At 41.0% G+C, this 14,134-nt stretch overlaps 2 protein-coding genes across 4 annotated transcripts in view; both read right to left on the bottom strand.

The window, feature by feature from the left end:
- LOC146374956 (semaphorin-4G-like) overlaps positions 1-306 on the bottom strand; it is a 28,322-nt gene extending 28,016 nt beyond the window's left edge. For both annotated transcript variants that reach the window (XR_014801925.1, XM_084948216.1), the window contains exon 1: positions 10-306. The gene's annotated coding sequence lies outside the window, so the exon portion shown is untranslated. The remainder of the gene's footprint in view (positions 1-9) is intronic.
- A 5,211-nt stretch (positions 307-5,517) lies between these two features.
- The window catches only part of LOC146374957 (apoptosis-stimulating of p53 protein 2-like), a 28,767-nt gene continuing 20,150 nt past the window's right edge, over positions 5,518-14,134 (bottom strand). For both annotated transcript variants that reach the window (XM_084948412.1, XM_084948411.1), the window contains 10 exons: positions 12,775-12,958; positions 10,625-10,735; positions 10,339-10,460; positions 9,803-10,211; positions 8,505-9,346; positions 7,659-7,796; positions 7,417-7,550; positions 7,099-7,265; positions 6,783-6,982; positions 5,518-6,694 (listed from right to left, as the gene is read on the bottom strand). In XM_084948412.1, the coding sequence (XP_084804538.1) occupies positions 6,653-6,694; positions 6,783-6,982; positions 7,099-7,265; positions 7,417-7,550; positions 7,659-7,796; positions 8,505-9,346; positions 9,803-10,211; positions 10,339-10,460; positions 10,625-10,735; positions 12,775-12,958 (2,349 nt within the window). In that variant the 3' untranslated portion in view covers positions 5,518-6,652. The remainder of the gene's footprint in view (positions 6,695-6,782; positions 6,983-7,098; positions 7,266-7,416; positions 7,551-7,658; positions 7,797-8,504; positions 9,347-9,802; positions 10,212-10,338; positions 10,461-10,624; positions 10,736-12,774; positions 12,959-14,134) is intronic.

Here is a 14,134-nt window from a genome sequence, read left to right on the forward strand (position 1 = left end):
CTGTCTTACCTGTATTCGTGCGCAGAAAAGGATATGTATGTTTCCTCGAGCTTCAGATAATCCAAGTGGACTTTACACTCCTGCCTGTGCACTCTCGCAAACACCCGCTGAAAGACACGCAGCACTGACAGAGGCGCAGACTCGCAGCTCGTCCACTCAGCTGCCGTCACAGGTGGCACGCCCTCCCGCGACGCTTACTTATTTTTTAATTTTTTTATTTACGTTGAATCAAGATATATCTTTGGCTTTTTATCACCGGTTATACTGATGTTATACTGCTTCACTGTCCCATCAAACACCTCCACTTGGAGTTGCGGTGTAGAGGTAAAGTGGAGGGGAAAAAGGTGGGCAACAAAAAGCAACAGAGTTCATTTAAAGTTGTGCCGTGGCTCCACACTGACACCTAGCGGACATGGAGAAAATTACACAGAGCTGAGCTGACAAGTTTTACAAGTTTACTTTTATAAGTGTCCTGCAGATTAAAAAAAAAAAATCTGGCACTTTTACAAGTGTTGGTGTTAATTGATGTGCACAGTAAATAAAATTAATATAAAATGTAAGTTATTTTGTTAGATATTTGTATTTTTGGTATTTTCTGACAAAGAGAAAAAGATTATGTTAAGCTATTTATTTAGCATTTAATGCTGTTTGTAAATTTAATCAGTATACAGTTAACTCCCTTAAATGCTTTTAAAATAGTCTGAGGGAAAACCAATTCAACAATATCTATTAATCTCTATTTTGAATACATCGTATGAGAAAATAGAGATTATATCTCACTTTATGAGTAGATTTTGTCATGCTTACAAGTACGAAAGATAAAGTTTCTTCAGTAGTTCATCTCTCAGATGTAGACACGCACTCTCTCGCTCTCTCACACACACACACACACACACACACAGCCTGTTGACCTTCAGTTTGTTCATGAGACACTGCAGCAGTCCCGCTCCCTGCAGCACATTTTCTCCTGTTTTCCCGACTGTCTGGTGAAAAACAAACCACTCTCTGTAATACAAAATGATGCTGTTCAGCTTTACACAGACTCTACCACTGTCTGTTACATTAGTCTTATAATTATAATCCTGGTTGTAATAAGGTAAGGTCACAAATTACTAAGGTTGTCCTTAGTTTCAATACTAATGCAAAACAAAAATAATAAATAAATAAATAAACAAATAAAAGAAAAAAAAATACAAACCCCCCCATAAAAGTTCATTAAAAAATAATATTTTACTGATAAAAAAAAAATAAAATAAAAGCTTTAAGAGTTTAATAAACCTACAAAAAAAAATTTAATGTTCTGACGAGACTTTCATTCATATGTTGAGACGCTGATAGTTGATTAACCCATCGGCTTGTTGAAGCACCAGGAGATTGCAGGTGTGCCTCAACCAGGCAGGATGGGTCTTGGATGGGGGCCCACACCCAAGTTTTGGTCCAAAGCCCCCAAGAAGAAGAGAAAAGATCTGGTGATCTCTGAGGTGATGCAGGTGGAAGAGGATTCATACAAAATCAAGGCTGTTGGCCAGCATCAAGGAAGATGGACAGCCTGGGAAGTGATACTCAACAGAACGACCATGTGGGCCTTTCTGTTGAGGCTGCCGGTATAGACAGCAACACATCCAGGTTCTGCATAAGCTGGCCAAAATACTGGAGGTACAAGGCTGGAGGGAAATAGCAACAGTGCAGTAACATCCCAGAGGCAGATCCATTTCATCAGGAAGGAGGATCAGGCCCACGTCAGCTCACAGTAGACACAGTGTTCCTGGGAGGTGAAAGCTGATCTTGGGAGTGGATCTCAACCGTGCTCTCAGGTTCCCAGAGAAAATCGCCTCTGGGAACCTTCTCTGACCAAGACTGTCATCCCGGTCATCACTTATCCTTCCTTTAAATCGAGCTTTTCACATTGCTAGTAAAAGTTGGTTGCAGAGGTTATACCAGAGCAGCACCTCTGGGATCCCAGGGCCAGCTGCAGGGCGTAGAAAGGAGACATCTCAACTGCTGCTCCACCACCCTGAGATGTTTCAGGGTTAAAGAAGCGAAACATCAGCAGGTAGTCCGACCTGTGCTCTAATAATGACTGTAGAACTAGGAGGAATACTGACCCTAATTGAATCCCATCAACTTTTATATAAATGCAATCCATTATTTTAGTGAGGAGGATGGACCTGGTTAGGTAGAAGAAACGCAGTGCTGCATTAACATATAATCTACGAAGAAAGATGCAAAACCACTGATTAGTTTAACTGAAAAGTGATTAGGTTAACATGACTGATTACCTCATTCAAGAATCAAATGAAATAAATTTAAAAAACAGAAAAAGGCAGGGTGGATCCATAAGTGCCAAAGTCTGACCATCTGAATGTTTCAGCAGAAATTGAGAATCATCAGACCAGGCAACGTTTTTCCAATCAGGACATTGGAAAAATGTTCAAAAGAGTGGCACCCTGTGTGGTCTTCTGCTGCTCTAGCCCAAGCCCTCTTTTACATACCTTGGTTGTAAGGAGTGGTTGTTTCAGTCACTTGCCTTCCCATCAGCTTGAAGCAGTATGGCCTTTCTCTGACATCTGACATCAACAAGGCATTTTCACCCAGATAACTGCTGCTGTGGATATTTTCTCTTTTTCTAACCACTCTGTAAAACCCTAAAGATGGTTGAGTGAGAAAATCCCAGCAGATCAGCCCATCTGTCCCCATCAAGTGCGCCACATATAAAGTGATATAAAAAACCCTTTTCTTCCTCATTCTTCCTATACCCGCAAAATATACATGCAAAATATATTTGATTACTGCTGTTTAGATGCATTCGATGATTATTTGCATTAATGAGCAGTTGAACGAGTGTACCTAATAAAGTGTGCATTGAGTACATGTTGTGGGTTCACCACCTTTAAAAGTTGTGTGGCTGCGCAAGATGTATATTTGCATACTGCAGAGAACAGCATGTGTTTGAAACTAAAGATGTTCCTGTGGTCTTTGCTACAATTGTCCCGTTTAATAAATTCCTTTTTGTGTGCTACTAGAAGAGTCACATTACCCACATCCAGGCATGCAGATGCAATTGCTCCTGTGACTCCCCATCTCTTCTCTCATGCCTATAGCTTTTGGTCCCTTCCAGACCCCTGGTTAAAAATAGCATTTTTAGATGTGGTAATATTCATGGTGAGCAGGATTTCACTTCTTGTGAGAACTGAAATGGAAATGTTTTTTATACACTTAATGAAGGCGTCTTTGAGGAAAACTGGTTCCTTCACTCTCCCCTGTTGCTATCCCAAGAATTGATATACATAGGACTGTATTTAATCTAATGCACGAGCCCTGCAGGTCTTCACATAAAAACACAAAGGGCTCATTCTGCTGGACTGCAGAGATCAATTGGAGCTGAATTATGAAAGAAAACTGCAGACGCTATCTGTCATAATACACTTGTTTATACAGAAGTTTTAATGTATTATGAATGCATGCATCGATAATGGATGCAGTTTGTCATGTTCAGAGGGCACTGTTGCTGCTGAATTCAGCCATTTATCTCAACTCCTTGTTTTAATTCAGCAAGGATTTTGCACACTCTGCTCCATTAACTCCAAAGATTCAACATGTTTAACTAAGTGTTTACAATACCAATTTAAGGTTTAGAAATATGACTTTGAATGGAAATTGCCTCACTATGTGTGGAATTTCATTCCAGAGAGCTGCAGACAAACAGAGCAGATTTTTTTTTTGTTTTTGTTCAACAGGTATCTTTATCTGTCATTAGCACATGCTACTTGAAGAAGCTGATGATCTGGCTGTATATTACACCATATAAGCCCATCACTGACGTATATTTTATAATAATATTTTCCACAGACATTATTGAGTTATAACTGTTAAAATGGGATTTACCAGGCACCTAAAATCCAATACTGTGGGTAAAAAAATGACTCAAATTAGTGACCAAAGTTGATTTGCACTTTGAGCTCTGCTGGACCTGTTCTCTTTGTGGACAGGCTGTTTGATCAGCTGAACTGTGCTGCTGCAGTGGCTTTGAAGTTTTCTTCTCTTTCTGGAATTAACTAGTTGCACTTTTCTAATGTAATGTGACAGTTTTACATGTACTGTGACAGATTTCCCAACTTTTAGCAATAAAGAAATTTAGAAAGCGAAACTGAATAGCATCATCCGTTTAAATTTGAACTGATGGCTCCTCCCTTTTGGACTGTAATAATCAGGTAACAAACATGTAATAAGCATCTCAATAGCACGTTATATAAGTGCACTGTAGGCTTAACATTACCTCATAAGCAGTACATCAGCCCTGTTATTTGTTCACCCTGCAAAAGAAGACGAAATAGCACACACAGCACTTGGTACACCAACTATAATGCTCTTTCCTTGGCTCCACTCTGTTGGGACCATATGCTCTGCTCTCATTTGGAGAAAGGTGATTAAAAGGAAATGAAGTCATTATACTGCAACATTCAGTAATTTTTTTTTAACACACTGAAGTGTAATATAAGAGGGATTTTCAATGTCCCTAATGTCTTGTTACTGTTAATAATGTTTGTTTGTGCTGCTTCCACAGTAGAATAATTCATGTGATATAGAACACTGTTCTCTTGTCAGTCCTAAGATGAGTCAGTACCGATGACACACATCTGCCTTTTAGTAAGAAAATACCCAGAAAAAAAATCATCATATTAATAGGCTGTACAGTATTTATGTTTAATATAGCTACAAGTCATGTTTGGCATGGTAAAAACAAATCAGCTCTCCATACCCTCTTGCGCTTTCCTTTACATCTTTCAGACTCTGAATAATGGTTTGGCTGAGCAGCGGTCAGGTTGGACTCCCTTCAGCAAGGCATTTTCATCCAGAGCAGCTGTGCTCACCGGATATTTGGACGATTCCCCGAAAATCTTAGAGATGGATGTGTGGGAAAATCCCAGTAGATCAGCAGTTTCTGAAATACTCAGATCGGCCCTTCTGACACCAACAATCATGCCACATTCTTCCCTTCTGTCACCTTTTTCTCCCCATTCTGACGCTCGGTTTCTGCGTGACTAAATGCGTCGACTTGCTGCCATGTGATTGGCTGATTAGATAGGTAACCACTTTGTCAGGTACACCGGTTTTTGTGTGTTGATATGGATGCAAGATGGGCATGTAGACAAACAGCTCCTTGTTGGCATCTTCACAAAGAATCACTAAAAAGGTCTCCGTCTCAAGTCAGCGAAAGTTACTCATCCTTCATCTATTTACCACTGCACATACTTCTGTTAACATCAGTTTCAAATCTTGTGTCCACACTTTATAATGACTAACAGAGCCTGTATAGACGAGAAAATCACTATGTAGTGTCAACTACTGTCCAGCAGATGGCAGCGAATAACTTGTAACAAGGCCATAAGAATTTTTTCCCCCCCACACTGGTTACATAATTGTTTTGTTGTGCATATAAATGTCTGGCTTAATGTTAATTCATGTTTGATTCCTTTTGATTGTAAGACACCTGAAAAGAAATTACATTAGAGCGACTTAGTACAAAGTTTTTATTGTAAATGTTTGAAATACTACAATACATATGTGGTTACAATTCTGACAAAATGGCTATGGGAAAAAAAAAACGTAACAAAAAAAATAAATACATCAGCACTGATTGATATGTGGTGAGCTGAGTCTCGAGATATTTCAAGCTACATCTTATTTTAATTCTTATTTTTGCTTTTAGGAATTGATTTTACTTGGAAAAGGTTTGTGACAGCTTTGTCTTCACAGAATGGCTGTATCAAACTCATACTGCATGTTATTCTCCTGTGTCCTCAGACAGCCTCTTATGAAGTTTTGTAATAAAATAACTCCTACAGTGACATTTAGCTAACTTTTATGACAGAAACACATGTATACACATCATCTGTGGCATCTCAACCACGTGCAACTGCAGGAAAGCAGGCCAGCTTTTGAGGTGTCATTGACCACAGAACGTACAGCAAGAGATAAAGCAAACAGCTTCGGCGCTGTATTCCCCCCCCAGCTGTTATTTCTTCTTGTAATTGTTTAGCCAGAACAGCAGTGGTCACGGCCGAAACTTTACAGCTCCAGGGCAGTTGTACAGAGGCACAGTGACTTAACACAGGCGATGACAAATACGCCCTGAAAGATTGTCACAGTAACAGAGTGTTTCAAAAGCATCATCATCACCCTCCACTCATTAACCTCATGCAACACAGAGTCCCAAGTGTGTTAGAAAATAACCAGTATTCCAGACATAAGATTTAAAAGACTACTCCAATGTGTAAAAATCACTTTCAATGAATAAAAAATACTGTTTGTTCCTTTTACATCCCACTGTGACGTCAGACAACATTCCAGACACACAAAAGCAGTGGAAATAAATGAAAAGAAAGCCTTTAGTGTCATAAGCACACAGTACACAGTGTGACCTGTAATTAAAAAGAAGAAAGGAAAAGAAAAAAAATAAGAAGAAAGGGTGACTCCCTCTCTTTTGTCGATACAGAAAAGTGCCGGAAACATTTGATCCTTCATATTGTTTGGTCTGTCCTCATCTTATCATCTCACAAGGTGTCCTTTTCTTCACCAGTCTATTAAAGCCTGTGTATATGTGTGTGTTCAAAGTTCTGCCAGAGTGGAAATGTGCAGGGATTCCTATATTTTAAGCCAGCGTCCTCTGTCTTGGTTTTATTCTGGGGTAGAGCTGTAGAGGACAACACAAAAAACATATTAATAATCCACATTTTAACACCTAGAATACTAGACTGATAATACGCCGATTCATAACTCACCCCTAAGAGGTTGCGGGGAATGTAACCCTCAGTGTCGCCCATGCGCGCCCACCACCACTCGATCTCATCTTCGTCCTCCCTGCGGACGATGGTCATGCAGTCTCCCTCGTGGAACGAGAGCTCATCAGGGTTTTCAGCAGAGTAGTCCCAAAGGGCGTAGACCACACCCCTGTTCATGATACCCATTTTTTCTTGCACGCCTGAGGAAAAATGACATTTTAAACACTGAGTTTTTGTTGAAAGAGGGAGGGGAAAAAAAAACAACATTCACAAGACAGGAAAACAATAATGGAGAGACAAAACAGCTTTTACTGACCATAGAGGAACTGAGAGCACTGGGTGTAGCCTTCTTCCATCTCTTCACATTTATCAGCTGCCGTTTGCATGTCGCTGTAAGTCATAGCAAACACTGCTGCTCCAGACTCCACCAAGAACTTGCACACTTGCACATTGTTGCAGGATGCAGCACAGTGAAGAGGTGTCCTATTTTTTTTTTAATTGAAAAAAACAAAGAGGAGAAAATGTGACACGTATTAGGAAAAAAGAAAAACAGTAAAGATCGCTAGAAGTACTTTAAAAATGTCCAAAAAAGCAAAAATAAAATGAATGTGCCCAGCAGCGTGCATGAACTTACCAGCCGTCACTATCAGCGGCATTAACATTGACACCAAACTGAACCAGGAACTTTACAATCTCCGTATGGCCGGCACAGACAGCGTTGTGTAGAGCAGTGATGCCTTCATCATTGGGCTGACTTGGATCTTCCACCTGTGATTCAGAAACCACAAGAAGTGAAATACTAGTATAATACCAGAGCAGATTACCAACAGGAGTGACAATATAATATATAACAAGCTTGTGGGAGAGATTTCTTACTTCGTAGATGATTCTCTGAACCAGATCAAACTCTCCCTCCAGAGAAGAGTCCAGCAGCAGAGCCAGTGGGTTGAACTTGACTCTCATGTTGTGCTCGATACGTTCAGAACCAGGCTTGCGCAGATTGGTCCTCTTTCCCTAAAGACACAACCATAATAGTGTATCACATAAACAATCTTGAACAGCACAGAAAAGAAATATAAATCTCAGAGAGAAGAGACGTCCACTTGCTCTTGCCCTCAGTGTGGGCTTAAAGCAAATGAGGGACTTGTGCTTCCAGCAAGCTAATCCAGTTTATGAACACAAGCTGAAAAAAACTAATTAATTCCTCCAACACCACGATTATGCAACCCGATATGGAAAAAAAGGTTCCTTAGCTTTCAAATTGAGGTGACAAAAGGAGGGGACTGGGGTGAAAAATGGGTCATAACACTGATTTCTCAGTGTTAAAACCTGCTACCTTAAGATCAAAACCGCTTAAGGAGTTAAGCAACAAGAAAAAGTAAACTGGTGTTTATTTTTAACAGAATGCGTAAACTGTGCAAAGTGGGGTGGATATCGGCTTAAAGAGAGCAGAATGAAGCCCATTTTCTCCTGAAACAATAGCAGTACTTGATGGTGATTATTCAATTATATAACACCAGAGCAGGTCACTGCTGTTCAGCAGGGCCAAGTGTAACTCATGATGTGCCCCTAACAAACATGTGAGAGGATTTACAAAATGCACGCAGCACAAATACAAACACAGATAGTGTCTCCTGTGGACTGCAATGACTAGTTCTTCTTTCAAAAACAAACAGCTAAAAGCCATGTTATAATTGAGAGTCTACAGATTAAGATTCATACCGGTGGCAGAGTGACCTGTCCAGTGACCTCAGGTGCTTTCATGTTGAAGGTGTCCTCTCCGAAGCTGTCCTGCTCTGCTCCGCTGGGGTATGGAGGTGGTGGGTATGGGGGGAATTCTTCCAGGAAGCCTTCTGGAGGTGGAGGGGGCAAACTAGGCTCTGTGTCCTCCAGACCAGGAGGTGGTGGCGGTGGGAAAAGAGCATCATCTGGCCTTGGGGCTGGGTGGGATGGTGGAGGAGGGGGAATAATTTCCTCAGTCTCCGGGATGGCCGGTGGTGTGTAGGGCTGTTCAGTAAAGGCTGGAAGTGGAGTGTTGATACCTGTGGTCTGTGAGGGTTCCTGAGTTTGTCCTCTCTCTGATGGGTAGTTTTCGGTGCCAGCCGGAAGGCTTGAACCATGTGGTCCGGCTGATCCTTCCACCGCTTTCGCTGCTTCTCCAGTAAATGTGGAAGTGGTTGGTGTGTTCACAGTGGTCTCCATAGCTGCCAGGGTAGTTTTCTGATAAAGGAGTTTCTGAATGTTGGGCCCTGCCGGACCCTCTGGTTCAGTGATGGAGCTGCGTTTCTTCAAAGGCCGAGGGGCATTGTAGAGTTTCTTTCTCAGGGCTTCCAGGTCACCATCGCTCTGCCTGTAGGGGTTGGAAATGAAGGGAAGCAGCTTGGTAGGGCTGAGTGGCCGGGGGATGCGCTCTGTCTCTGGCTGCTGCCCCTCAGATGAGCTGGAGCCTGCGTTGTTGGTTCCATTGTTGTCAACTTCAGTTTCTGGGGCTGGGGAGCGACGCTCTAAGTATGGATTCTCTGGATGCGGGGAGCCTCCACTGGAGATCAGTGGTTTACCATACACTACAAACAAAAAACAGGAAACAAGTGTTTAAGACAGCGGGAGAAAAAAGAAAACAAGAAATCTTATGTGTGCATAGCTCTTTTTTGGACAAATTTCACCACTTCTCTCCCTTCTACTTCTACTAACTTGATATTCAGAGGATGGAGCTTCTTTACAGCAGCCTTCACCATGTCACAGCATAATCATTATGCTTTCTATTATTACATTTCAATTCATAATAACAATGTATTTGATGATTTTTTTTGTATTTGTTTTAATTCATTAATTACAACAAGTAGGGTTTTTTCCCGTTTCGTCTTCCTCATTAAATGAATGGGTTATATTATTTTACAGAGTTAGTGTGGAATACAAAAAGATTCTGAGGACAGATTCAGGACTTTGATAAACTTCATTTTTTATATATGAATCCATCTACATCAACTGTGTACGCAAAGATGCTGAATGTATATTCTTACCACTGACAAATCCGTTGGTGCGGTTTTGAGCCCTGTTGAGAGAACCCTGCACAACAGGCAGGAAAGGCTTTCCTGAACCCGACTGCTGTGTGTACATGGAGTAAATGGAGCTGGCAGCTACGATTTGCGGTTTACTCAGGTTGGCTTCTTTGGAGGAGGGGAGGTCTGAGGTGAAGGGCCGTACCGTGGCTGCAGGTGGAGTGTCCTGCTTGGAGGGTAGAGGGAGTGTCTGGCTCTGTGACGGTGGGTGAGGGCTGCGGCTCTGGGCGGTGTGGGGCTGCTGGCTGTGGGGCTTGGCTTTAGGGAAGGTGCCTGTGTTGAGGCCTGGTTTGCCATAGGGAACAATAACGGGGCCTTTCGGTTTGCTGGGGACAGGGGGAGGTACCTTGACTGGAGCTTTGGGAGCCGACTGATGGAAGTTGAGGAAAGAGAAAGATAGTAAATTAGCTAGGGTTATTTCTACAGGTATTAACAAATCTTTCTAGTATTTTTTTTTCTCATGATGATATAAAAAGTGTGTTTTCATTCCCCCTCACCTGAGCATCCCTGACAAGGTCATCACTGCTCTGGTTTTTGCGGAGGGAGGTAGCCGGAGCCTCTGTTGGCTCAAACATGGAATATGGACGCACTTTCCTGTCCCTCTTCAATTCTGAATCATCTAGCCACAAAACACATGGAGAAGATGATGAAGAAATTAGTTTCAACACAGTTTGAGATAAAAAAAAAAAAAAAAAAAAGGGAAAAAAAAAATCTAATTTTATAGGAACAGGAAGGGATTACACTTTATTTCTGCACGTGTGCAGTATGTGCCTGTGTCTTTACCTTGGTCTGTGTTAGAACTAGAGTGAGAGTTCATTCGTGGCAGTGTTGAAGCAGAACCATGACCATTGGTGTTGGGCTCTGGACCTGAAGAACTCCACTCTGCCAGTTTCCCTGGAAATAAGAAATAATGAACTAAAGCATCAACACAGAAATTCATTCATTATAAACACAAAGTTCATAGAGCTTTGTGTTGTGCAGTGTCATACATAACAAACCTTTTTTGAAAAACAACAATAGATTTTGTGGCATTTTGCATTGCTCTTCATTTCTGTCTGCAGAAATCTCTGGTCAGATAAGCCACAAAAGCATGGAGGGGTATCTTACAACTAGCAAAAGTAGCAACACATAGCAAAACCATGACTTCCGTCACAGTGTCTACACACTTTAGTTAAATGGTCCATCTGAAGAAGGGCTGTACCAATACACCAACAGCCCCATATATTTTTCTAGACCAGTCCAGACCAGATTGGGTTGGTCACAGTCCACCCAGGATGTCAGTTCAAGTGAAGGTTATGTGTTTGTTCCAACTGACCCATTTAGAGCTGCAGAGAAAGAACTCAGGAGGAAACTCAACAAGCACGCTTTAACAAACAGCAGCAAAACAAGCAAACGGGATCAACGATCCAGCAAGGAAATGATAAAAAACTCGTTTTTGGTGAAGATAACAGTCATGAAAAATGAAAACATCTAAGCAAAGATATCGGGAAGCGCATACGTGCAGACACACACACAACACAAGTGTGTACCTTTTCTTTTTGCCCGCAGCTCTTTCAGAGGCTTAAGCAAGAACATGGCTTCTGAGGAAGATGCATTCGAAAGACAAAAAAAACAAAAAACAAAGTAGCCTTAAAGCTCCAGATCTCCTCTGGTTCTAAACATGATTTTGGATGGGCCCAGCCTGGGCCCCCCAAGGGGCCATGCAGACCACAGCACAACCCCCAGGAGCCTGCCTGTTACTGTGCACAACGTCCCTGATAGAGAGGAAATGGGAATGGGTGTATAGAAAGAGCAGATCCCTTCTCATCCCCGCCCATCCCTATCTCTCTTCTTTCCATACTGCAAATCAACTCAGCATGCAGAAATAATTGCATGCAACAACACAACAGACTGGAGAAATGCCTGTTCCATTCACTTTTGGTATGTGAAATTGCTTTAAATAGGAAAACATGAGATGACGATTTCTTCTGTTGTTGTTTTGTAATGACTAATTTTGGTGTTGGATCATTCATTTTTAATAACTTGAAGCATACTGCTGGCAAGTCTTACTGACGGACCAATTTTAGGATGAGAGAGTAACTCTCTCATCCCGTAAGATAGAGAGATGAAGCACATAAGAAGGAATTACAGTGTGGAGGATGGTAGAAAGAACAATATGTTGCTCTGGTCTCTCATTGGTTGGATCACACTTTCACTTCCATTACATAGAACATACCTTAGTGCTGTCCCCAGTTTACCATGTAACAAGATGTGAAACAGATTGATTTAAAGCAGCACAGGAGCAACTACATTAGGGACAAATTTGCAGCCTTAATAAAATAAAGGTAAGTAGCATTGTTTGGAGTTTTAATTTCTTATGGTATAAATAATTTTCTGTATAGCTGTTTCTGAATCTATATTAAGAAAGGCATGCGAGACACACACTTTGGCAAAACAAAAACTCAAACTACTTTACTCAAAACCTAAAAAAGTGTTTTACTCAAAACCTAAAAAAGTGTTTAAAAAAAACAAAAAACATCCCAAAGAAACAAAAGACTGTGAAGCTCAGGCTAAGCCATGCTAGATCACAGCACAGCACCCAGGAAGTAACTAGCTACCTTCTGAGCTCAAAAAGACATCACAACCAGCAGGTGTCCCAGACTCCTTTGCTCCTGCTGTAAATGGTAAATGGTTAATGAACTGCTCTTTATACAGCACTTTTCTACTCCGTTACTGAGGAGTGAAAAGACTTTTACCTATCATCATGCGGAAATTAACAAAACGTATTTAACTGAAAAAACAAAAACAAAACAAAACAAAAAAAACAAGAAACATAATTTAGCTGGTGATGTAAAGATGACATGATATGACATGACTGATATTTGAGTCAAAATCAGAAAAGGAAAAACTTTTAAGAGCAGCAACACTTCAGACTGTGCAGTCTGGGTGCTCACCTGTCCCCGCTTTGCTCTGTGGCTCGTGAGCTGGGAGGGTGGCAGTGCCGTCTGGGTAGGCAGGTTTTACAAGCAAATCGTGTCTCGCTGGGCCCCTCGGCATAGTGGACGACTGGATGTATGGACCGACCGCTGCCACACGAGACGGACCCAACTGCTGTCCGGCTTGGGCATCGGAGGGCAACTGTACAGTGAAAGGGTAGAGAAAGTAAAAAGAAGACTGGTTAGTGAGAGCAATTTAAAGAGCCTGTATTACAGTAAACCACAGAAAGGGATACAATTATTTAGACAAATGAACATAAATGACAGAATGGTAATCAAAACTGTAAACTGCTGAAATGAGTCCACAGAAAACACGCTGACAACAATTTTGAAAAATGTATTTTTCAAAAATGAAAGGCACTTAAGTCGATTACTTAAACAAATACACAGTGGATGAAAAATGGGAAACTTGAAAATTCTCCTATACAAGTTTTTTCTACTTGGTGGGTGAAAAGTTCACTTTAGCCTGTGCGTGGTGCCAGAGCAGGCCATGTTTTTATTTCTCCCCACCCAAAGATAGAAAAAAAAAAACATGGATTAACTCTTGTGAGCAAGGAAGTGTTCAGCCTTTTTCAGAATGATAATTTGTTTTGTGAAGTTTACTCTCAAGAACCTTAGTGTGGGACCTTTGTATTTATGCCAGTTGGTGGTGTATAAACCTAAAGATGGCCAGACAAGGAGTCCAAGTGTGTAGGATTTGTCATATAGAAACAAATGTTGATAAATGCCACAAGAAGGCAAAAACCCAAGAATAGGTGCAGCAGAGCAGGTGTTATAATCCAGAACAAAAATGCTGGAATAACCGACTGACATCTCCAACCTTAGTGTCTTAAAGCACTTTCATAGATATCCAGTTACTTTCTCAGCAATGGCTGTTAAGTTACTGCTGAACTACTATATCTCTCACACACACACACACACACACACACACACACACACACACACACACACACACACACAACAGTTTATTTGCATATTTACAATGTTTACTAATTACAAATTAAAAAACATTTTAAGATCTAATGACTCCAGAGCAGCGCAGCAGTCTCCTAAATGTTGTTGCTTAACTTAATATGTCCTAACTTAATAAAGTTAGGACAGCACCTTCAATATAAACACAGCAATTCATGCCTTTTTTTAAAAAAAAATTATCCACATGTAGAAAACTGACTGATCAATGTTCACCTATAAGTTGGCACGAGTTCTTACAGCTCAACAAAAGCTGGTCCTATATCGTTTCCCTTTAAAACAAAATGATCATTGTAGGTTTTATCCATCAAATGAATGGAGCAACAAAAGTTAAACAAATGCAAAAACT

This window comes from Perissodus microlepis, chromosome 13, assembly GCF_051167445.1.
Source record: "Perissodus microlepis isolate ML-2025 ecotype Zambia chromosome 13, ASM5116744v1, whole genome shotgun sequence".
NCBI lineage: Eukaryota > Metazoa > Chordata > Actinopteri > Cichliformes > Cichlidae > Perissodus > Perissodus microlepis.